The sequence below is a fragment of the Micropterus salmoides genome, unplaced genomic scaffold, assembly GCF_014851395.1.
Source record: "Micropterus salmoides isolate LMB-PRFRI ecotype aquatic unplaced genomic scaffold, ASM1485139v1 Ms_hic_scaffold_3, whole genome shotgun sequence".
Classification (NCBI taxonomy): domain Eukaryota; kingdom Metazoa; phylum Chordata; class Actinopteri; order Centrarchiformes; family Centrarchidae; genus Micropterus; species Micropterus salmoides.
Window position 1 is genome coordinate 3,828,095 of NW_024042261.1, and position 23,985 is coordinate 3,852,079.

At 41.2% G+C, this 23,985-nt stretch overlaps 1 protein-coding gene across 5 annotated transcripts in view; it reads left to right on the top strand.

Annotated features, from left to right (window-relative positions):
* fat3a (FAT atypical cadherin 3a) overlaps positions 1 to 23,985 on the top strand; it is a 322,007-nt gene that overhangs the window by 191,513 nt on the left and 106,509 nt on the right. For all 5 annotated transcript variants that reach the window (XM_038693326.1, XM_038693323.1, XM_038693324.1 and 2 more), the window contains one exon: positions 15,974 to 16,249. In XM_038693326.1, the coding sequence (XP_038549254.1) occupies positions 15,974 to 16,249 (276 nt within the window). The remainder of the gene's footprint in view (positions 1 to 15,973; positions 16,250 to 23,985) is intronic.

Genomic DNA, 23,985 nt, shown 5'->3' on the forward strand with positions numbered 1-23,985 from the left:
TTTCTCTTAGCACAACCGCTAACATCCAGGACACCGTGCTATGGGACCCCTCTGCCCTTCCAAGGCCTTCCTCCTGCTCGACTCCGAAGCATCAGTCAACCTGGGTTGAAGTGGTGGTCCATGGCTGCAAGAGAGGCTCGGACGGGGCTGCCTATCCTCCGCACATCGGCCTCTCCAACCACTCTGCATCCCTGTCTTACAACACTCCGGTCCATCCAGTGGATGCAACTGCGGCTTCGAGTCTCCCTGACATGGATCCCTTTCGGCGGACAGTGCTTGCCGACACTGTTACATCTCCTCCACCGGCTGCATCTCCTGCACCGGCCGTCATCCCGGTCAAAAACCTCCGCTTCCCGACGTAGGATCCTGAAGGAGGCTGTGCTCAGACGCTCCGGAGGTCGTCTCTACCCTTTAGGATAGCCCTTCTCTCAGGTCTGTTACTGCTACTCCAACACAACACTCGGTAGCTCACACACTCCATCCTCAGTCCGCACGCAGTGTTAAAGCAGATTCTGCTCCGTCCTGCTCTCGAACCCCACAACCGGCATCTCCTCATCCCCTTTTCTCCCCAACCACACTAATAACTGGTGACTCCATAACCAGAAACATCCGTTTCTTGAACGCTACCACTCACTGCTCCCCCAGTGGCACCACAGACCTAATGCCATCATTCCCGTCCTCCATCACAAGAGTGATAGTCCATGTGGGAACAAATGACAGCTCTTCAGCAGTCTGAGCTGACAAAATCAGATTTTAACCGTCTTTTTACATTTTTAAAGCAGTGTGGAAAGTCCGTTTTTATCTCTGGTCCCATTCCCACAGTTCTTCAGTAGACTCCTTGGCCTCCACGACTGGCTTCAGTCCGCCTGCAGGGCTCACGGTGTGTGTTATGTCGATAACTTTAATATTTTCTGGCAAAGAATGTCTCTTTTTAAGACAGACGGACTTCACCCAAACAAATGGGGCTCAGAAATGTTAGCTGCTCACATACAGTATGTGGTACAGTCCACACATGACTTATGTGAATGACTAATCATTCATGCAGCACACCTGGACACACCACCGGTCACTAAACAGAACTCTGCCTCACTGCTACAAACAACTGTCTCCACCTGCTGGCATGTAAAGCCGTCTGCTCCCAGTGCTGTTCCAAAGACTTCTATTCCTGTCATCATCACGCATAGACCAGTAAACCGAAATGTGCACATTCCACACAGAAATCATAGTAATCTCTTAAGGATTAGGACAACTACAATATGCCTCAATATGATTGTTTTAGTCAACCGAGGGTCAGTGGTCGTGGTGGTGGGCTAGTGAGCGTGTATAGGAACAATTTTAAATGTTATCAAGTACGCTGTGATGAATTTAACTCCTTTGAAGTTCTCACTCTTAAAGTTGGAGGGCTGCAACCTATCATATTTGTTATAATTTATCGCCCCCCAAAACCACCTGGAGGATTTTTATCAGAACTTCATGAATTTTTATCTACTCTGGTTTTAAATTATGACAGAATTGTTCTTTGTGGCGATTTTAATATTCATGTTGATGACCCCACTAATGTTAATGCAACTGACTTTTTAAATATGGCCACTTCTTTTAACTTCATACAACATGTCAAAGGGCAAACACATAACCGTGGTCATACACTGGACTTGGTTTTTACCCTGTGTGTCAGCATTTCCTCTGTGGAATTAGTGGACATGACCATATCTGACCACAGATTTTTAGCTGTGAGTCACCTGTTACTCATGCCGCCTCACCAAGCTCCGTGTGTTCTTGCATCTTTAATGAACAAAGTGTTCATTAAAGAGCGGGTTGGCTGTTAATCAGGTTGGCGGTTCAATCCCGGCTCCCCCAGGCTGCATGTCGAACTGTCCTTGGGATACTGAACCCCGAATTGCCCCTGTGAATGTTAGTTTCTGTTTGACCACTTAGGCTCAGTGAATGAATGTGAGTGAATGGTGAATGCAGATGTAGTGTAAAAGCGCTTTGAGTGGTCGAAAAGACTACAAAGGCGCTATACAAGTACGGAGCATTTACATTTACATAAATGACAGCATTCGCAGCCTAAAAAGGGAATGCAGGAAAGCAGAGAGCAGATGGAAAAAATCCAGTCTCCAAGACCATTACCTCAGTCTGAAGGATTTATTAATTAACTACAATAACATGGTTAAGGATGCGAGAACACTATTTTTTTGAACTCATTACTACACATAACACAATCGCAGGTTTCTGTTTAAGACTGTGGATCAGCTGGTAAACCCAACCCCTCCTTGTGCCTCAGCTGGAAGTAATGATGACTGTGAATTGTTTTTATCTTATTTTACCAATAAGGTGGTGTCAATCAGAGCCTCTATTACCCCCGCTGCCTCTTACTCAGAGGTCCCTCACCAGCAACAAGTGTCACGGTGGGTGTAGGGTAGAGCTGGTTGGTGGACCCAAATGCAGGATACGTAGGCTGACAGTTACAGTTCAGTGATATTTTAATATAAACAAAAGGCGAGCACACTTACAAGAGCGGCAGGAAGGAGTTCAGGAAATCCAAAATAACACAGTCCAAACAAACAAGGTAATCCAACAGAAAAATCCAGAAACAGGTGAAAATCCAAAATCCAAACAACTGACGGGGAACAAGTAAGACTAGCACGACGAGACAGGGCAGACAACACTACAACAAACTGTAACACACTGAAAAACACTGCAATGTCCGGACAAGGACTAAACAGAAACACCAGATATATATATACACACACACACGGACTAAAGAGCAGGGCGGGAGCAACACAGGTGACAGACATGAGACTAACGAGACACAGGCAGGCAGAGAGAGAGCAGGGGAAAACAGAGAGAGGCAGGCAGGCTGAGACAGCAAAGGGGAACAAAGAAGCAGGCAGACAGAGTGATTAACTGGGGGAACAGACAGAACACTTGACAGGCAGCCATGGGGCAAAATAATAACCAACACAGACAGAACCCATGTAACAAAATACCAGACAAGAATCTAACTTCAGACAATAACAGAACCCATGTAAACAGACAAACACTGACCAACTATAACACAGGGATCATAACAGACAGAACCTAAATGAGAACACAAAACAAGAACACAGAATACAGAGCAGACTAAACTAAACTAATGCAGACAAGGAACTATAAGTAAATACTAAAACATAACTAAGGCACAGGACTGAAAACAAAGACATGGAACCAAAACAGACTAAATAACAGATACTGAACCGACAAAAAAATAAACTCAGAGAAACTCAGGGCAGGATCGTGACAACAAGAGAGTTTTAACCAGTTTTATCCCATCGACTTGTCTGAGCTTTTAAAAACTGTATCACATATGAGTGTCCTCCAGCCCACATGATGTAATACCTACAAATTTATTACTGAAAGTAATGGATTCTGTTGGGCCCCATTTGATCTCTGTTTTTAACAGCTCCCTATCTACTGGTTATGTCCCTGATTATTTTAAAACGGCTTGCGTGAACCCACTTTTAAAGAAACCTGGTTTAGATCCCTCCCTCCCACAAAATTTTAGACCAATTTCAAAACTGCCTTTTATTGCAAAGATTTTAGAAAGAATTATGTCCAAACAACTGCTCACTGTACTGGAAAATAACAAATTATTTGAAAAGTTTCAATCTGCTTTCAGGAAGTACCACAGCACTGAGACTGCCCTGCTTAATGTCACCAATGACCTTTTTTAATGTCTGCTGATGAAGGCATGTGCTCAGTCCTGGTACTCCTGGACCTTAGCGCTGCTTTTGACACCATTGATCACAACACCATGTTAGACAGACTGAGGCACTGGGTGGGGATCTCTGGTACTGCCCTAGAATGGTTTTCATCCTACCTGTCAAATAGGAAGTTTTGCGTGTCTGTAATCATGTCATGTCATGTCTCTTCGTTCTGTCCAGTTAAATATGGTGTGCCTCAGGGGTCAGTTTTAGGACCCATTTTGTTTTACTTGTCTCTGCTTCCCCTTGGACATATTATCCATAAACATGGTATTTCTTTTCATATTTATGCTGATGACACAAATGTACTTGCCAGTGAGATCCACAAACCCTGGAATGCTGAGCTCACTTAACAACTGCCTTTGTGACGTTAAAAAAATGTTATGTCAAATAATTTCCTCCAGCTGAACTCAGACAAAACAGAAATCCTGGTCATTGGGTCCCAGCAGATGGCAAAACAAATACTGCCATCTGGTGGTTCCCTAGTAAATCACATTAAGCCTGTTGCAAAGAACCTTGGTGTTTGGTTTGATAGTAATTTAAATTTTGAGCAGCACACCACACCACAAAGCTTGTTCAATCACGTTTTTATCAACTTAGAAATATAGCAAAAATTCGAACTATGTTAACTTTTAAGGATACCGAGACCGTTTTATACGCCTTCATCTCATCACGCCTGGATTACTGCCTTTTCACTTGTTTAACCCAAAAATCTACTGATCGACTCCAGACTGTCCAGAACTCAGCTGCCAAGCTTTTAACCAGAACAAAGAAATATGACCACATTACCCCTATTTTAGCTTCATTACACTGGCTCCCAGTATGTTTTAGAATTGACTTTAAAATTTCATTGATCACTTTTAAAGCTCTTCAAGCCTCTCACCTTGTTATATTTCTGACCTTTTAGTCCCATACACACCAACACATACCTTGAGATCTTCAGGCAGAGGTCTGTTGTCTGTTCCAATGTCTCGACTGAAAACTAAAGGGGTTTTCAAAGTCTCGACTGAAAACTAAAGGGGACAAAGCGTTTGCTGTCAGGCCCCCGAGACTCTGGAACCTTCGACAACCATAACCTCGGCATAATCGGCACTTCCCTCTCAACTCCTGGCTTTGTAAAATGCTCCGTATTTGTATAACCTTTCTAGACCACTGAAAGTGCTTTTACACTACATCTGCATTCACCATTCACACACATTCATACACTAAGTGCTCATACACTAAGTGCTCAAACATCTCCATAAACAACTGCAAATCCTCCATCACCCCAGTCTCCCAAACAGTCACACACATTCATACACTGGCGGAACAACCACCAGGGGCACTTCGGGGTTCAGTATCTTGCCCAAGGACACTTCGACATGCAGCCTAGGGGAACCAGGGATTGAACCACCGACCTTCCGATTAACGGCCAACCCGCTCTACCTCCTGAGCCACAGCCCTATCTGACGGACACCAATACATCTCCATAAACAACTGCAAATCCTCCATCACCCCAGTCTCCCATGGTGTCCCTCAGGGCTCAGTGCTTGGTCCCCTCCTTCCACTTGAACAGATTCTCCTCCATCATGGCCTCCATTTTCTTTTCTTTTCTTTTCTTTTTTTAAACCTGTCCTGCCCAGCAGCCTGGTATAGAGTATGATGAGCTGGATACCATATTGTGCCAGACAGATTTTACTTTAACAAGCGAGAATTAATATACTCCTTTGTCTGTTTTATTATTTATTTAATTATGTATTGATTTGTCAACGGGCCGGACAGGGGGGCAGACATGGGGATGGGGGGGCAGTAAGTCAGCTGCATCAGGCTCATTCAAACTGGCTCCTCCAGGTTTCCTTCAATACATTTTCAAATATGAAATACTATTTATAAAATGACTGGGGAGGAATATGTGATGCTTATGATTTACTGAAATGTGCATCCATATTGTCCAGTCTGTCCAGCTAATCAGCATTTTAATAGTCAATGTGAATCCACTGCTTCCCAGCCTGCATTAATTGAGAGTTGCAATTAAACCTTGACAGAGACAGATAATGTAAAAACTTGTTTTTAAATGATGTATGAGGAGTGCCATCACATTCAGCCTGGACTGGTCCCACAGATGTTTCTTGCTGGAATGCGTAAGTTTAATTTTGTGCACACGCATACAAACGCGTTTATCAATTGTAATAAATATTTCTATTTCACTCTTAACAGTCTAATTTGTACTTCGTTACTTTCCACCACTGGTCGTAGTAACAGTAGCATCAGCCTGAAGTTTCACTGAGTGTCTTAGTGCGCAGACCTCACTGTGTAGATGCTCCATCTTGCAGAGCAGGTTTTGTTGAGGTCCTTGACTTGGCTGTGACTGACTCTCCCCAAGCACCCTGATGGGAGGCCGTTGTGCTATACAGCTACTATTGTACAGTATGTAGCTATTATAGTAAAAAGTACGGTATGGTATATGTAGTAATTGTCCTTTTATTCCAAAAGCTGTAAAAAAAAAAGCAAAGTATATAATAAAGCTGTGGATGAGATGGGTGAAAGAGTAGCTACCTGTATAGGACGCAGCAGATGTTTCACAAGGGCCCAGAAGCAGCCAGAGTGTGAAGAGAATAGCTGAAGCTGGAGGCAGGAAGTGAGTGAAAGCACATGGTTAGTATGGCAAGCCATTTTAACATTTATTCTTTACAACTTACTAGTCATTATTTAAAAGCTACTAGTACTTATTTATTAGTTACTATTAACTATTCCCATTTTACTAGTAACAATTGATTAGATACTAGTACTTAATTTTTAACTCAATTCAATTCAATTTTATTTATATAGCGCCAAATCACAACAACAGTTATCTCAGAGTGCTTTTCATAAAAGAGCAGGTCTAGACCATATTCTGTGATGATATTTACAGAAACCCAACAGTTCCCACCAAGAGCAACCACTAGGCGACAGAGGCAAGGAAAAACTTCCTTTTAAGAGGCAGAAATCTCGAGCAGAACCATGGCTCAGGGTGGGCGGCCATCTGCCTCGACCGGTTGGGGGTGAAGGAGAGAGAGAGACAGAGAGAGAGAGAGGGAGGGAAGGAGGCGAGAGAGTCAGCCTACACAATATCCACACAGAGCTACAGACAGTAAAGGTGATGTTGCTATAGACTGAATGAATAATGGTACAGATATTTATAGTAGTGTTAATGATAATAATCGTAGTGTTAATGATTATAATAACAATAATAACAATAGGACTAGTAACAATAGTTGTAGCAGAGGGTGTCGAGCAGGAACATGGGGGCAGCAGGTGACCCGCAACCCCAGATCCAGACTCCACAGCTCCAGAGCCAGAAACACCTGCAGGAAGTGATAGGAGGAGAGAGGAGAGGGACGAGAAAGCACAAGACTACAGGAAAGGGGAGAAGTCGAGTTAGTAACAAGCAATAATGGGATGAGGTTGCATGCAGAGGGAGAGAAAGTGGAAGAGAGAAGAGCTCAGTTCATCATAGGAAATCCCCCGGCAGTCTAGGCCTATAGCAGCATAACTAAGATATGGTTCAGGACTTACCTGAGCCAGCCCTAACTATAAGCTTTATCAAAGAGGAAAGTCTTAAGCCTACTCTTAAATGTGGAGATGGTGTCTGCCTCCCGAACCCAAACTGGAACCCCTAGTTACTGTAACTATTCCATTAGTTAATATTTATTAGTTAATATTCAATATTTTTTAATTACTAGTAATAGCACATATTTTCCATTGAAATCAATGGGGCTCTGCAGTTTCGAATAGTTACTAGTAACTATTTCCAATTGAATAGTATCTATTATTAAGATACTAGTACCTTTTCAGTAGTTACTAGTAACTATTTGAATAGTTACTAGTAACCATTTCCATTTTACTTGTGTCTATTATTTAGATACTAGTGCTTTTATTTTCACTATTCCATTAGTGACTAGTAACAATTACAATGTTACTATCAACAAGCTATTTAGTCATTAATGAATGACTAGTAGCCAAAGAAAATTTTATAGTAAGAGTTCAAATGTTGCTAGTATCTTTTGGAATAGTTACTAGTAACTAATGAATAGGTACTAGTATCGAAATAATAGATACTAGTAGAAATTGTTACTAGTAACTATTTGAATGGTTACTAGTAACTAATGAATAGATGATATCTGAACTGCAGAGGCCCATTGATTTCAATGGCAAAAATCTTCAATAAAACATCGTTACTAGTAACTAATGGATTAGCTACCAGTAACTAAAAATTAAGTACTAGTATCTAATCAAGTGTTACTAATAAAGCGGGAATAGTTACTAATCTTTTTACCATCTTTTTCCCCCCAATATATCTAATCCATGCAAGACTTCACATACATTCTGTGTGCACGACCAAACCTCCTTATGTTCTAAAGAAGCAGTAAAATAACAACAATCACAAATGATGAATGTAATTATTTTAAAGACAACAATTATTCAGTCCAGTGCAGCTTCCAAAGTAACCACAAAGTTAAAGCTGTACCTCTGACACAGTGTCAAGACTTATTTAAAATCTTCACAAAGATCTTCAACTGGTTTCCCAGGTTATAAAGTTGACTGCTTTTTATAATTTTGCCTTTCATTCTGTCAGAACAGAAGGTTTAGATACACATTTTTCACATATTCATATTCACATATTTCACACACATACTTCTTATACAGACTCAGGCACATACACACACCTGTAAGATGAGAAGAAGGTTCACAGATGGAAAGTCAGCATGGCGTAAGGCCGCCAGGGAACATCTCCACTGTTGAGCAACAGAAAGCAGACTGCTGCAGCAGTGTTTAAATTTAGACTCTTCACCTGGTAGCACTCAACTCCTGTCTCTGTTTCCCTCCACTTCTCTTCATGTTTTCAGTACAAATCTCGGCTCCTTTTTTTGCATTTGTGTAAAGTACGCATTGTCATTTTTCTCCCCCGCTAAGTCCTACCTTCCGCTCCTGCTGCTATTTTGTACTTTGCAATCCTTACACTTTGTATATTTTGGCAGGGGTTTAGTGTATAGCATATACAGTGGCTAAGTAGTTTACTACTCACAGCAAGAAGGTCCTGGTTATGAATCTAGCCCTTTTGATTTTTTCTTTAAGGTCTTGGATCTTTCCACGTATTGATCTGTTGATTTCCTCCCACACCAAAAGACTTGCAGGTTATGGTATATAAAGCTCAAATTGTACTTTGTGTGTCCACAGAGCTACAGGGGTCTGCATGACGTAAATTATCTCATCTGTCCATGTCTGAGGGGGTTCACCCAAACATCTTGCGAAACACCTGTGTGCTATATTGGTATATATATATATATATATATATGTATATACTATATTGCAAACTCTGCGTGCCAAATGGACATGTGAATATGTTCACCTATGCAGCCGTTGTTGTGTAAACAGAACTCTTACAGTGGAGATGATTTTCTGCTTGCCCTCTGCTTTGCTTATATTATTTTGCTGATATCTTTATTTTTTCTGCTAAACGTTATCGACAGTGGACCGCAGATACTTATAAATCACTGGGAATTTAATTTATGAAAGACACAAAAGGATAATGCAGAGAGGATAACGCAGCTTTGAAAGAAGATTTAAACTCTGCATCAAAAACACGAGAGTGGGCAAATTATTAACTCATTAGCAGCCACTGTACAAGGTGCTGAGCCATCAAATACAAACAGACAGATTTTTACACATGGGATTACATCAACTGTAGAGCATCCTGCCTTCCTAATGATATTTCTTACTGACACAGCACCGGTACTAGGCTGAATTAACTCCAGACAGGTCTGACGTTGTCTGTTGCATAGGCAAATCCAGCAAGAAATAAAATAAGGTAGCACCACCGCTCACTCCACCACCTGAACTCCTGAACAGGTACAATCCACTGACTCTGAAGTGTGATAATACTAACTACACTGAACCCAGGAAAGGTAATCACACTACCCACCCCAGCCACAGCCTGTTCACCCTGCTGCCTTCTGGGAAGAGATATAGAAGTTTCTGCTGCCGCTCCACCAGACTGCAGAGCAGCTTTCCCCCCCAAGCTATCAGACTCTTAAACTCTAATTCATCCTCAGCACTGCTCCAGTGATTAAAGTTTATTTCTGTTTACCACTTTTATAACTGCTTTTATATTAATGTATATTGTCTGCTATGTATCAGAAGGGAGTTACAAAACTCAATTTCACTCTATAACCTTTATTGTGACAAACTACTGCAAGGCCAAGGGCCAGAATAAACATTGCTCTACATCTGATAAGCTAGACACTATTGATGACTGATCACTGCTCAGGGCTCTATTGTCCAGATAACCAGACCAGCCAGACCAAATGCTACCGCAACTGGTATGATCAGGAAAGTGAGCGAGGATAAGAGTTAAGCTTACCCAGTTCAGACATAAAGGATTTTAACTGCCTACTCGTGGCTATTGTCCGGTTGCAGGAAAATAAAATGGATGAAATAAGACTAAGGGTGCTTCTCAAGTCTTTTATTTGTCGTTTAATCGCTCCTCGATCGAACCGAAAGTTGTTCCGCTTCGCCATCTTGCAGACCGTCCCTAAGCTCTTATTTGCGCTCCGAGGAGCGAGGAGCGATCTGTGAGGAGCTATGAGCGAGGATACACCAGTGCATCCTTCATGGAAGTCTTTTACTGACCGACACGCCCCCTTATTGGGTAGGCTGCTCATTGGACTGATCTGATACATCAGGACAGATAACGTTAAACTCAAGTGTTTCACTGCAAAGTCTTATATTTGATTTGTTTTATGATTCACCGTCTTGTTAAAATCTGAGTTTATTGTAGGTCTGAACAACAAAAGCCCAACACACAACTTTATACATTTATTAGAAAGATTTTTCTTTCTTTTATTTCTCCCATCAACTTTTATTATTGAGACAATTAAAGTCAGAGAGAGTCAAAGAGTCTGTCAGCAAGAAACATGTTTTACATAATTTATCGTCATTTCTATACAGTCACATGAGAGGCTGATCATTCCTGCGTTTAGTCCAAATAGAGGACAATAAAACAAGTCACTAAACTGCACCAAAGTATCTAATGAAGGGAGCAAAGCATCTGATGAAAGCTGCCAGCGACTCCACCAGTAAAATCAGCTGATGAAAGTATGAATGAAAGCTGCTGCAATTAAGAGACTTGAGAAGCACTGCTGTGCTCTCATCTTTACTGACACGTGGCTGCACCACAACATCCCTGATCAAGCTATTACTCTCGAGGTTCCATGTGTTTACATCAATGCTTGTTGCTCAAAAAAAATATCCATAAAAATATCCATATTTTAACATTTGTTAATAAAGATGAATAAATATGGGGCACCACTCTGGAATCAGGGACCTATAACCAGATCTCTGAAGGGTTTTCCCATCTATAAATGCCAATATTTAAACACTATTTCACATTAATAAGGTGGACAGTGAAGGATGAATCTGAGCACCCTGAACGTCACAACCAGCTGTTATTACAGCACAATTCACAAAGAACCACAGGCAGCTGTTCTTTAAAATTTTTTATTTATTTTACAACATCTTCAGTCAACAAATCATTACAATTTATTCTAAGCAGAAACAAAAACATACAGCAATCAGCAAGCATATACAGTTGCAAGAAAGAGTATGGGAACCCTTAGGAGTTACCTGGATTTCTGCATAAAGTGGTCATAAAATGTGATCTGATCTTCATCTAAGTCACAACAATAGACAAACACACTCTGCTTAAATTAATACCACACAAACAATTACAATTCATGTTTTTATTTAACATTCAAAGTGCAGGGTGGAAAAAATATGTGAACCCCTAGGCTAATGACTTCTCCAAAAGCTAATTGGAGTCAGGAGTGGGCCAACCTGGAGTCCAATCAATGAGACGAGATTGGAGGTGTTGGTTATAGCTGCCCTGCCCTATAAAAACATGCATAAATTTTTATTTTGCTATTCTCATGAAGCATTGCGAGCCATGCCTCAAAAAGAAGACCTATGATTAAGAATTGTTGACATTCATGAAGCTGGAAAGAGTTACAGAAGTATCTCTAAAAGCCTTGATGTTCATCAGTCCACAGTAAGACAAATTGTCTAAAAATGGAGAAAGTTCAGCACTGTTGCTACTCTCCCTAGGAGTGGACGTCCTGCAAAGATGACTGCACAGCACAGAATGCTCAACGAGGTTAAGAAGGATTATTGAGTGTCAACTAAAAACTTTGGTATTATGCTAACATCTCTGTTGATGACTCTACAATACGTCAAACACTGAACAAGAATGGAGTTCATGGAAGGACACCACTGAGGAAGCCACTGCTGTCCAAAAAAACATTGCTGCATGTCTGAAGTTTGAAAAAGAGCACCTTGATGTTCCAAAGCACTACTGGCAAAAGATTTTGTGGACAGATGAAACCAAAGTTGAGGGGTGATGCAACAGGACAACGACCCAAAGCACAGAAGTAAATCAACAACAGAATGGCTCCAGGAGAAGAAAATATGCCTTCTGGAGTGTCTTGACCTCAACCCGATTGAGATGCTGTGGCATGACCTCAAGAGAGTGATTAACACCAGACATCCCAAGAATATTGCTGAACTGAAACAGTTTTGTAGAGAAAAGGTCCAAAAATCCTCCTGACTGTGGTTCAGGTCTGGTCTGCAACTACAGAAGATGCTTGATTATGCTGCCAAAGGAGGGTCAACCAGTTATTAAATCCAAGGGTTCACATACTTTTTCCACCCTGCATTGTGAATGTTTACATGGTGTGTTCAATAAATACATGAAAACATAATAGTTTTTGTGGTATTAGTTTAAGCAGATTTTAGTTTGTTGTGACTTAGATGAGGATCAGATCCAGGTAATTCCAAAGGGTTCACATATGTTTTTCTTTAACTGTATATGTAAGTATATGTGTACAGGACAATAAAGGGGTAAGAGCTAGTATAATGGCAGATGTGGGTGGCTATGTCACACACTGACCCACAATGGTGGATACATTATTTCTGCACTCACCAAAATGGCGTGGAGCACAGTACCTTCACTCTATCACACAGCACCTAGCAGTGAATTTGCACACACTCAGCAAGTACTGGACTTGCTGAGTGTGATAGGGTATTGCTATTGTCTCTGCGCGCAGTAGTAAGAGCTAACACAAGCAAAACAAAAATCCTAACCACTGCAGTGAAACACAATAACAGGAACCAACAGTGAACTTCTATACCTCACCAGTTTTCAGGTCCATATCTAGTGGAAAGAAAACTTAGTGATACTGACTATGTGATTCAAACCCCCGATAGGAAACGAAAATCCAGAGTATGTCATGTTAACATGCTTAAGAGTTGTTTCCAGGGAGAGTGTTCCTCCGCCACCTCCTGCGGTACCGGCTGTGGATCTGGCTCGTTCACAGTACGATCCTGGTGATGACAGATTGTTGAGAAAAAACTGGTGCAATCCCCATTGCATGGTAGGGAAATTCGGAGATACTGAGTGATTTGGAGTCTTTTCTGGCTTATCTATCGGACTCTGCTCGTGCTGACATTATTAATATTTTGCTTTTCTCTGATCATCCCACTCAAACTTCTGTTTTGTGTCATGACGTTGATGTAGAAGGTCATCTAGCTATTAAACAGGGTTAATCCAACTAAGAGGGCTCTGATGCAGAGAGAGGTGAGTTATCTTGTTGGTTGTTAACATGGTTTGGCTGTTCCTAGCACAAGTGCTTGGAACTCTCTCTGTGTGTTAGTTCCCAAACCTGACAAACCGCATTTCTGTAATGATTACAGGGTAGTTTCGTGTGGCGTCTGGGCCCCTAGACCGGGCGTAACATGATACATCATACAAAAGATGTAAGAAGCATGTGCAGTAAGCACAGCAAAATAGTCTGTTTTCCCATGGATATATTCTCCGACTTGGCTGACAGAATTCTGCATATCGTGGCTGCACATCCAACTGTGAAAAACATCATATTGCATATAGGGACCAATGATGTTGTGAAGCAACAACCTGAAGTGTTGAAACTGGACTTCAGCTCTCCAAATGGTGAGGTATTTGTCAGTGGCCTCCGATGCCAACTCAAAAAACAGTTGAGAGCAGATTGTTGGCTCTTAGCTGCATGTTCCATCCATTCAGTGCATTTTCAATTTCAACTTTTTCTGGGACCACAGACATCTTTTTAAGGCAGATGGCCTTTGCCTTAACAATCCAGGAGTAAAATTGTTCAGCTCTAACCTTTTTTACTTCCTGCATGACTCCTCTGTTCCCTCTGCTGTGGACAAGAGACAAGACAAATCAAAACAAGACATAACACAACACGCCATAAACCTTGAAGGAGAACCACCTCAACCCCCACCTGAATAGAGCTCTGATCATGGGAGACATCAGAGATGAGAGGAAGTCTCCACCCCCCTTACTAACAACCACGTGTGAGGATTCACATTGGAGCTGCTGTTTTGTTTGAAGGCTCACTCCAATGCAAGAAGATGTCTTATGGAAACTTTGCTTCTTTTGAATATGTGACTCTTCAGTTGAATTCCTCTTCTCCAACTATATTTCTAAATATCTACAGATGCATCTCAGAAAATTAGAATATTGTAAAAAATTCTGTCTATAATCTGTTGACTCTGACTATGTAGTTACTGTTGGTGATTTTAACATCCATGTTGACAACCCTCAGGACAGACACTGCATTAAAAAAAGCAGGATTTTAATCCCTGGAAACTGCCTTGAATTATCGGCTGTTTATTGCTGCATGTTCGCGTTCACCTGTGCTAAAAATTGTCGGAAACGTACCTAAACAAGCAGCGTGGGGTAGGGGGATGTCGGGGGGCCGGCAGAACGACTCTTCTCACCATATGAAAAGTAGCAGACAGCAACAGCAGACCAACTTTGATTCTCAGTCATTGGATGAAACAGTAAAAAAATAATAAAACAACACAGTAAAAAGTTTGTTACTTACGAATCCAAGACCAAAATGGATGTTCCCACCTCGTTATAATACAATGCATGCCTATTCTGTAAATCTTACCCTTGCGCAGCAATTTCCCTCAGAGCTGTGCAGGAGACGGTGGCTGGTTTTAGCTTATTAGTAACCAAGTCTTACCACAATTTTTGGATTGTTCACTCGTCTCACACGCAATTGTTGGATAGGACCATCGACTATATGATTGATAACAGCTGATACTCGCACATTAGTTTCTATCATCTGTGTACTAAACTTTACAGTGTAGTTATGTTAACACAGCATATCGTTAGTGAACACTCAGAAACAGCCGGTCATTTTCCGGTTGCCTTGGTAATTGATTACGTCCGACTATTAACCACACCCCCATTCTCTGTTTGAGAAAGAACGTTATTGAAAAACGGCAGTTAAAACTGACTGGAGGGGGGGATTTAAGAACAGTCATTCTCTCCTCCTGGCAACATTCTGGTGTTTACTGCAGACTAAAGAACTGTGTTGTCTTCTTGATAACTATGGACTAACTTAGCATGAGACGGAGCCCACACACAATAAAGGTCACACTCTGGACTTAATCATCTCCAAGGTTCTGAACATTTCAAGTTATGGTGACTGATTTTGCTCTCTCTGATCATGCCTGTGTTTTTATTTTTGAGACTGCTTTCTTCATGAACACAAATGTTCAAACTGGGGTAATCACAAAATGGCATATCACTGAAAACACCAATGAAATATTTATTCAGGCTCTCTTCAACACCTGCCATCTCATGGGTCTCAGTCAGTGAGCTTGTAGATAATTTCAATTAATGACATTATGCAGCATCTGTAATCCTCCTCCTGTTGCTTTGATATTCTGCCAGGAGGCTTTTTGAAAAATGTTTCTAATTGCATGGCCTCAGATCTTATACAAATTGTTAACATGTCTCTTTCTCTCAGGTTTCTTCCCACGGGCCTTGAAAACTGCAGTCATCAAGCCACTGTTAAAAAAAATAACAATCTAGACATGTCAGTGACAGTGGCAGAATTTCAGTCTTAGTATTATTTGATCTCAGTGCTGCATTAGACAGCGTTGATCAATTAAATTATAAAAATAAACAAAAACAAGTAAATTGATTTGGATATGAAACAAGGCAACCCTACATGTAGATACAGCAAAAACTACTTATTTATTTTTTGGTTTTGGAAAGAGAATAAATCGTACTTCTCCTATCAACCTCTCTGGGTAGGATAATATCACTCATTCAAGGATGTTTTTTTTTTATCCCTCCCATCCCTTTCTCTTTGACAATGTTCCAGGTTCACATAACTGTGATGGACAACAACGACAATGCTCCCATCTTCTCCCAACCAACTTATGATGTCACTATTTCTGAAGATATACCACCTGATACTGAGGTAGTCCAGGTTCTGGCATTGGACTGCGATGAGAATCACCAGCTAATCTACTCTCTGCAGAGCTCCATAGACCCCAATAGCATGCATTTGTTCCGCATCCACCCCACCCTGGGCACCATCTATTCTGCTCAGAGGCTGGACCATGAAGCCTGTGCCCAGCACATCCTCACTGTCATTGTAAGTATATGTTACTGTCTCTGCCAATGGCTTATTTCGTATTATTTTACTTGTGCTAGCAGCTGTGACTCTTCTCAGTTTCTACTAGGGATGGGGATCGATACCTGGTTCTAAAAGGACCCGGTCCCAAACTTTCTCAAAACCATAAAATCAATAAGCTTATTGATACTACTATCGAGACTAGCGGGTCCTATAATGTAACGTTATGCTTTGAGTGTCAAATCTGAATTAACTTGAAACGCAATGAATCAGAAAACTAATGTTTATTTATTGTTGAAACTGAAACGTGGTATTAAACGGCCCCGGGACTGTATCATCAGGTTGCAGCCTCTGCTGCTCTCTGTCGGCTCCTACCTGCACACACCGTGCCCAGCAGAGAGAGACGCCGCGCTGTCAAACGACGGCTCACTTGACCACAGGTGAAGTTAAGTTAGCTCCAAACTACTCGAGTTGCCCACAGCTACGCTCGTTTCTGTAAGTACGTGCAATAAAACCTTCTTGAGTAAAAAGACAATATTTTATTAATACAACTGTGTGTAGGGTAAACATGTGGAAAGATTCATTTAAAATGCTCTGTCATCAGTCTCTAATCCTGTTTGTTTTATACAAGCACAGCTAACGTTAGCTTGGCATTAGCCAAATGTTACAAACAAGCTAAATTGAAAGCAGATTGTAACATAGACTGGTCTGTAGTCTTAAAATTTGGCAGTATTGTGATGTCACATATTTGCTTTATATAGTGACATTGCTGTTGTAAACATTAATGTTGCTGCTCTAGAAAAAATATTTAGTTGTATTTAAAATATTCAATTCTAATCCTATAATTAATTTAAAAAGGCAGCTAATATGCACATGTCATGATATGTCATCTCAATATATAACAATGTTATTGCACATTGAATATTTTCCTCATACCGTGGAGGCCTACCTCATGCCCGTTGGATCTGGTCTTACCAAATAACCGTCACCAAATAATAGTATATAGTAAGTATCAATAGTGGTATTGATAAAGACTTGAATCGTTAAGCAGTCTCAATAAGGGTATCAATATCAATTAAACTTAATGATCCCCATTCCTGGTTTCTACTGAGGGAGTCCAATCTGTATTGTAAGAATCATAGCCTGGGACATTCATCCTGCAATTATAGCTGCATGCCATAATTAGTTTCTATACTGCAGAATAGGGGTATAATGTTACCTGAAATGGGGGGGCTCAATATCTATCTCTTTGGGCTCACATTTGGTTTTGATATGTTTTCAGCACACCAGGAAAAACAAAGATTTGACGTATCAAAATTCTTTTGATAACTTTTGATCAGCGACGTCCATAGATGATCCTGCCAAAGTTTCAGATCGATTGGCAAATCCATCTGGGACGAGTTCACAATAATAGGTTTTACAGAAAAGTGATAAAAAAGTTACATAATTTGACATTTTTAGAGCAGAAGACTCCTAAAATGTGGTTAGAGTTTTTGAGATAATTGCAAAAACGCAAAGTTGATTGTTATAGCACCACCATGAGGTCTATGAGGGCCATTTTTGTTTGCCTCAGTAGTGGGTGGAATTTGCAACCTACGTGCCAATTTTGGTGAGTTTTCGTCCAGCAGTTTTTGCTGCCCAAACACTTTTAGCGGAGAAAAAGAAGAAAGAAGAAGAAGAAGAAGAATCAGAACAAAACCAATAGGGCTCCAGCAGCTTCGCTGCTTGGATCCCTAAATGAATACAAACACACACATACACACAGATTCTTCTGAGTCTGAAAAATTTAAATCCATGTAGTCCATACACACCAAAAAGCTGAAAACTTACACAGCATGTTTCAGCAGTACATTTCTCATTAGCCTTGAAGAAAAGTCCAGTTTGACATTCACTGATAACTGATGACTTTCATCTGGCTTGATCGATAGATATAATTGAGTATCATCTGCATAACAATAAGTTTATGGAGTGTTTCCTGATAATATTGCCTAAAGGAAGCATATCATCATTAACATGTACAAACTGAAATCGATCTGATAAATAGGACTTAAACCAGCTTAGAGAGGTTCCTTTAAAGCCAATGAAATGTTCCACTCTCTGTAATAGGATCTGATGGTCAATGGTGTCAAATGCAATACTAAGATCTAATAAAACCAGTACAGACACGAGTCTTTTGTCTGATGCAATAAGGAGGTCATTAGTAATTTTCACTAGCGCTGTCTCTGTGCTATGATGAACTCTAAATCCTGACTGAAATCCTCAAATAAACTATTACTATGTAGAAAGTCACACAGCTGTTTGGCGACTGCTTTCTCAAGGATCTTAGAGGTTTAATGTCAGCTAAGTGTTGACTAAGGGTAAAACGTCTTTAAGCAACCTAGTCGGGATGGGGTCTAAGAGGCAGGTTGATGGTTTAGATGAAGAAATTATTGAAGTTACTGAGGGAAACAAAGCAGTCTAAACATATTTCTGGTTTTACAGCGGTTTCTAAGGTTCCTGAGTTTAGAGATAAGTTGGTGCCAGTTGAGGGCAGGTCTTGGTGAATTTTGTTTCTAATAGTTAGAATTTTACCATTAAATAAGCTCATGAAGTCGTAACTACTGAGAGCTATGATTTGGGAGGGACTGAAATTAGCATAGGAGTCCTCCGTTACTTTGTGACTTGATAATGAATTTAGAGCTGATGGAATCGCATCCTTAAATTTAGCTAAAGCACTATCAGACAGACATCTTGTATAGAGATTTTTGCCCAATGGCGTGTAGTTCAGCAATACAAACTCAAAAGTTATCAAACAGTGGTCAGATAAAGAGGGATTCTGTGGGAACACTATTAAATGTTCAATTTCAATATCATATACCAGAACAAGGTAGAGTTTGTGGTTAAAACAGTGAGTCGGTTCATGAACACTCTGAGAGAAGCCAATGGAATCTAACAAAGAGATAAACACAGTACTGAAGCTGTCACTCTCAACGTCCATATGAATATTAAAATCTCCAACAATAATAACTTTGTAAATTCAGATAAGAATTCAGAGTACGGACCAGGTGCTCGGTACACTATAACGAAGAGAATTGGTTGCAGTGATTTCCAACTTGGGTGCGAAAGACCAAGAACAAGGCTTTCAAATGAGTTATAGTTTAGTTTAGTTTAGGTTTAGAGCTGATTAATAGGCTAGAGTCAAAGATAGCTGCAACTCCACCTCCTCGGCCTGTGCCTCGAGGAATGTGAGTATTAATATGACTGGGAGGGGTGTATTCATTTAGGCTAACATATTCTCCATCACCCAGGCAGGTTTCAGTAAGACAAATTAAATCAATATCATAATCTGATATTAGTTCATTTACTAATACACCTTTAGAGGAGAGAGATCTGATGTTCCACATTTAATTCCTATTCTTTTGCACTATTGCACAACCACTTGGTGGATTTAATTTCTATGAGGTTTTTATGCACACTTCCTCTTCTGTTTACCTTTGATTTAAATAATTTCAATGGTCAGGGGACAGACACCGTCACTATAGGGTTTTCACTAAGTAACTCCTGGAATGGAGGAGCAGAGAAGTGTGTTAGACTGCGACTCTGCGTAGGGTTTTGGGTGGGTAACTGCTGAAATAGAAGGGCAGAGAAGTGTGTTAGACTGCGACTCTGCCTCCTGGTCTCAACTCTGGGTTGTCATGGATTTGGTCCACTAATAAACTTGGCCGGATTTCTAGATATAAGAGCTGCTCCTTCCCAAGTGGGATGGATGCCGTCTCTCCGGATCAGACCAGGTCTTCCCCAGAAAGTCATGAACAATTTTATTTTTAGGAAACATCTGATGAGCTTGCTGTTATTCCCCTCCCTCCGTTACCTATAACCTGCCTACATAACATGTAGTATCAGCTGACAACAAACAACGGCAGCTGCTGAGCCATTCATCATAAACTTTGGCTTTAAAACTTCATACAACAAGGCCCAAAATAGGTTAGTAACCTGAGTTTGGTAAACATGTTTAGCTCGGCATTGGCCATCTAACGTTAGCTTGCTTCTTGCTTTAGCTATGACCTACGGGAGGTTAACTCCAACTGTCGTTCGTTATGAAAAGATGAATGAGCGTTTGTTCGCTTGCCAAACTTGTGGCAGTCGATTAACGTAATCATTTACATCCCGCTGGCTGCCATCACGTTAATTATTAATGCTGGCTGCAAACATGTTACAGGTGTATTTTTGGTAAAGCTATAGTTTTATTTAGTTAACATTATACTGGTTTGAGAGTCTGGGGTCTGTTGACTTACAGGAGTTAAGCTTTCATTAATTGCAGATTTATTAGGCTACATGGTTGTGCTCTCTGTAAGTGAAAAACAGGTTACATATTTATTGTTGATCATGTAATGTTACTGTTTTATTTAGTTAATGTTACACTGGGTTTGAGAGTCTATGGTTGGTGTTGATTTACTGTAGTTAATAAGATGTCATTATTGCATTGCATATTACATGGCTGTGCTCTGTAAATGAAAAATAGGTTACAGTTACAGAATTCCTTATAGCCATGCAGTTTTATAAGCAGCTTGGATTGAACGCAGCAGGTGAAACAACATTCATTATAACCACGAGAGACTTGAGACTTGACTTGGACTCTAGCTCAGAGACTTGTGAACATCTTTGTCATATCTGCTTTGACACATATTTGTGTAAAGAATGAATAACAAAGGTGACAACACACACTTTTGTGGGGAACCAAAATACCATTTACCCATACTCTGTGTCCTGTTAGTTAAAGGATCCACACACAAGATTATTACTTAACTCAAAGGGATCCGAAAGCCTTCTTCTTCAAATAGGGGGAAAGATTTGTTAAAAGCTTAAGAAAAATTCACAAAAAAGTCTGTTATGAGTTCCATTACTATCCAGATGTCTAAAAAGCATGTTAAGCAGAATGATGACGGTATCCTTACTCCTTACTCCTCTGTGAGCTCTATATGCGAACTGCATACGATCCAGTGCATGTTCAGTATGCCTCAAAATCTCAGACCTGGCCAGTTTCTCAAAGATTTTTATTAAAATTCATCCATCGTAGGAGAAATTCAAGTTTGCACAGCAGCACAGGGGACTGTAAAAAAAAGAACAAAATACAATCAAATTAAAATCAGTTAGAATACACAAATAAATGTATAAATATAAACACACTATGTACAGTCAAATACAATAACATTTATGTACAATCAGTACAGTCAAAGTCGAACCAAAAATAAAAAAAATGGTCAATCAATGGAGATGGGAGACGTTGGATGCTGTGGTGTTGTGGAGTCTGATGAGTCTGTGGCTGTGGCTGAAAGTGCTCCTGAGCTGTCTCTGGTCAGCATAGCGAGGATGAGAGGCATTGTCCTTGATGGCTTTCAGCTTCCCTCTCATCCTCCTCTCAGTCACTTCCTCTACACTGTCCAGTTCCATCCCCACAACCGAGCTGGCCCTCTTTACCAGCTTGCCAAGTTTGTTGGCACCACAAGACCCAAAGCCACCTCCACAGCACACCACAGCAAAGAAGATAACACTGGCTGTAGCAGCTTGGTGCAAACATTGAAGGACCTGAACCTCCTCCTTTCTTATAGAGGGCCTTAGTTTTGTCCATCCAGTCCAGTTTATTGTTAAGTTGCAGGTGCCCACCATCTCTAGCCCATCCCCCCTTATTATTACTGGGGTGTGGGTCCTCTTGCTGTGACTGAAGTCCCCCTCCAGCTCTAGGTTTTTTTCGTGTTGAAATGGAGGAGGTTGCTGTTGCACCATCCAATGAAGCTCTCAATTAGGTCTCTGTAGTCCTCCTTCCGGTCTTCTGTAATACAGCAGACGATGGAGGAGTCACCAGAGAATTTCTGGAGGTGACTTGTTCCAGAGTCAAAGCAAAAGACAGAAGTTTAGAGGAAGAACAGAAATGGTAACAGTTCCTTGGGGTGTGCCAGTGTTGCTCGCCACTGTGTCTGACAGACCTCCATGCAGCCTGACACTGTGGCCTGTCAGTGAGGTAATCTGTAATCCAGATCCACCTGCATCAGAGCGAGCTTCTCTTCCAGCTGGAGAGGCTGGGGTCAAAAGCACTGGAGAAGTCAAAGAACATTGATCCTCACTGACCGGATTTATTTTTAAAATTGACCAGATTTTCTATGCCGTTCTGTGTCTAACTTCCTGCCCGGTTTGATCTGGTCTATGCTACTACTGAGAACCGCGTCTGGGACGTTTCTGGGAAGCACTGCAGCTGCGTCTTGTGGACTCAGAAGCATTGACTATAAAGGCCTCAATTAGCTCCAGCAACTGCGGTGCAGCCATAACGCGACACAGCCGAGTCAGTGGATCGTGATTCAAACCTGTTGAAAAACTGGTTTAACACGTTGGATTGTTCATTTGTCCCCTCCACTGCTTCTACCTGACATGACCTGTTCATACAAGAGCGGTGCAGGGTGTGGTCCTCAAAACCCCCACACCTCTCTGTTGTTGTTTTGCTGCAGTTATCCCTTGATCCTGTTCTTGTACAGTCCTTAGCCCTCTTAGCTGCCTCTGGATTTTTTTTCATCTGTTACGACCCCCACCAAAGCTCGTTACAAGAGGGGGTCGAACATAACCAAAGAGTCCAGGAGTAATGCAAAAACATAAGTTTATTGAAATAAACATGAAATAAGTTCAAAATTTAACTCAAACAAAACAACAAATCTGATGGGCTGACAAAAACAAACAAAAGAAAGGGAAGCCCTCCAGACCAGCCCACAAAGGGCCATAGGATCTGGAGGCTTCCCCTCTACCCTAAACCAATCCCTAACTAAACAAACAGAAATAAAGCCGCGAAAACTAAACTACCAGTCCCATCAGAAATATCAGAAAAGAACAATAATCAAAGAAATACAAATTAGTCGCAGTCTCAGAGGTGTGCTGCTGCCATGGCTGGAAGGTGGACCAGAGCCAAAGTCAAGCTCCCAACCCCCTCTTATCCGTTTCTCCCCTTGTCACCCAGACCCAGAACACCTGAGGGAAAAAAAACAGACACAGGAGTCACCATCATCTAGAATTGCACACCATGACCAGCAGGAGGGAGGGGAATGCAACAGGGAGAACGTAACATCATCACATCTTTGTTTACTTCTGCCATGAAAGAGAATCTTAAAGGACAGTACCCACCCCAGCCACAGCCTGTTCACCCTGCTGTCTTCTGGGATGAGATATAGAAGTTTCTGCTGCAGCACCACTAGACTGCAGAGCAGCCTTTTGCCGAATGCTATGAGAGTTTTAAACTCAAATTCATCATCAGCACTGCGCCACTGTATATAGTTTATTTCTGTCTCCCATTTTAATGATTCTTTTTGTATATTGTCTGCTACATAGCAAAAGGGGGTACAAACTTAATTTCACTTTACGGTCTGTTGAAATTTCACGAATAAATCTACCTTATAACCTTTTCTTGTTCAACAGGGATCTTATGTCCCTGTTGATCCAGGGCTTGTTGTTGGGAAAGCAGCAGACTGTCTTGGTGGGACTCACAACACACATTGGGCAAGATCATCAATATCATCCCTCTGGTCTTGTTGGAACAGTTCTCAGTTAGTTGTCCTGTAACTCTCCATCAGGGCCTCCTCGGCCTCCACTGACTAATTGCTGTACAGTTCTGGTGGTGACCGACTGTCTCCTCTTAACAGCCGGCTTGTATGTAGGCGTGAACTGTACCAGACAGTGGTCCGATTTGCTGAGAGGGGGCAGGGCGTTGGCACCTCCTAAACATTGGTGTACAAAGTGGG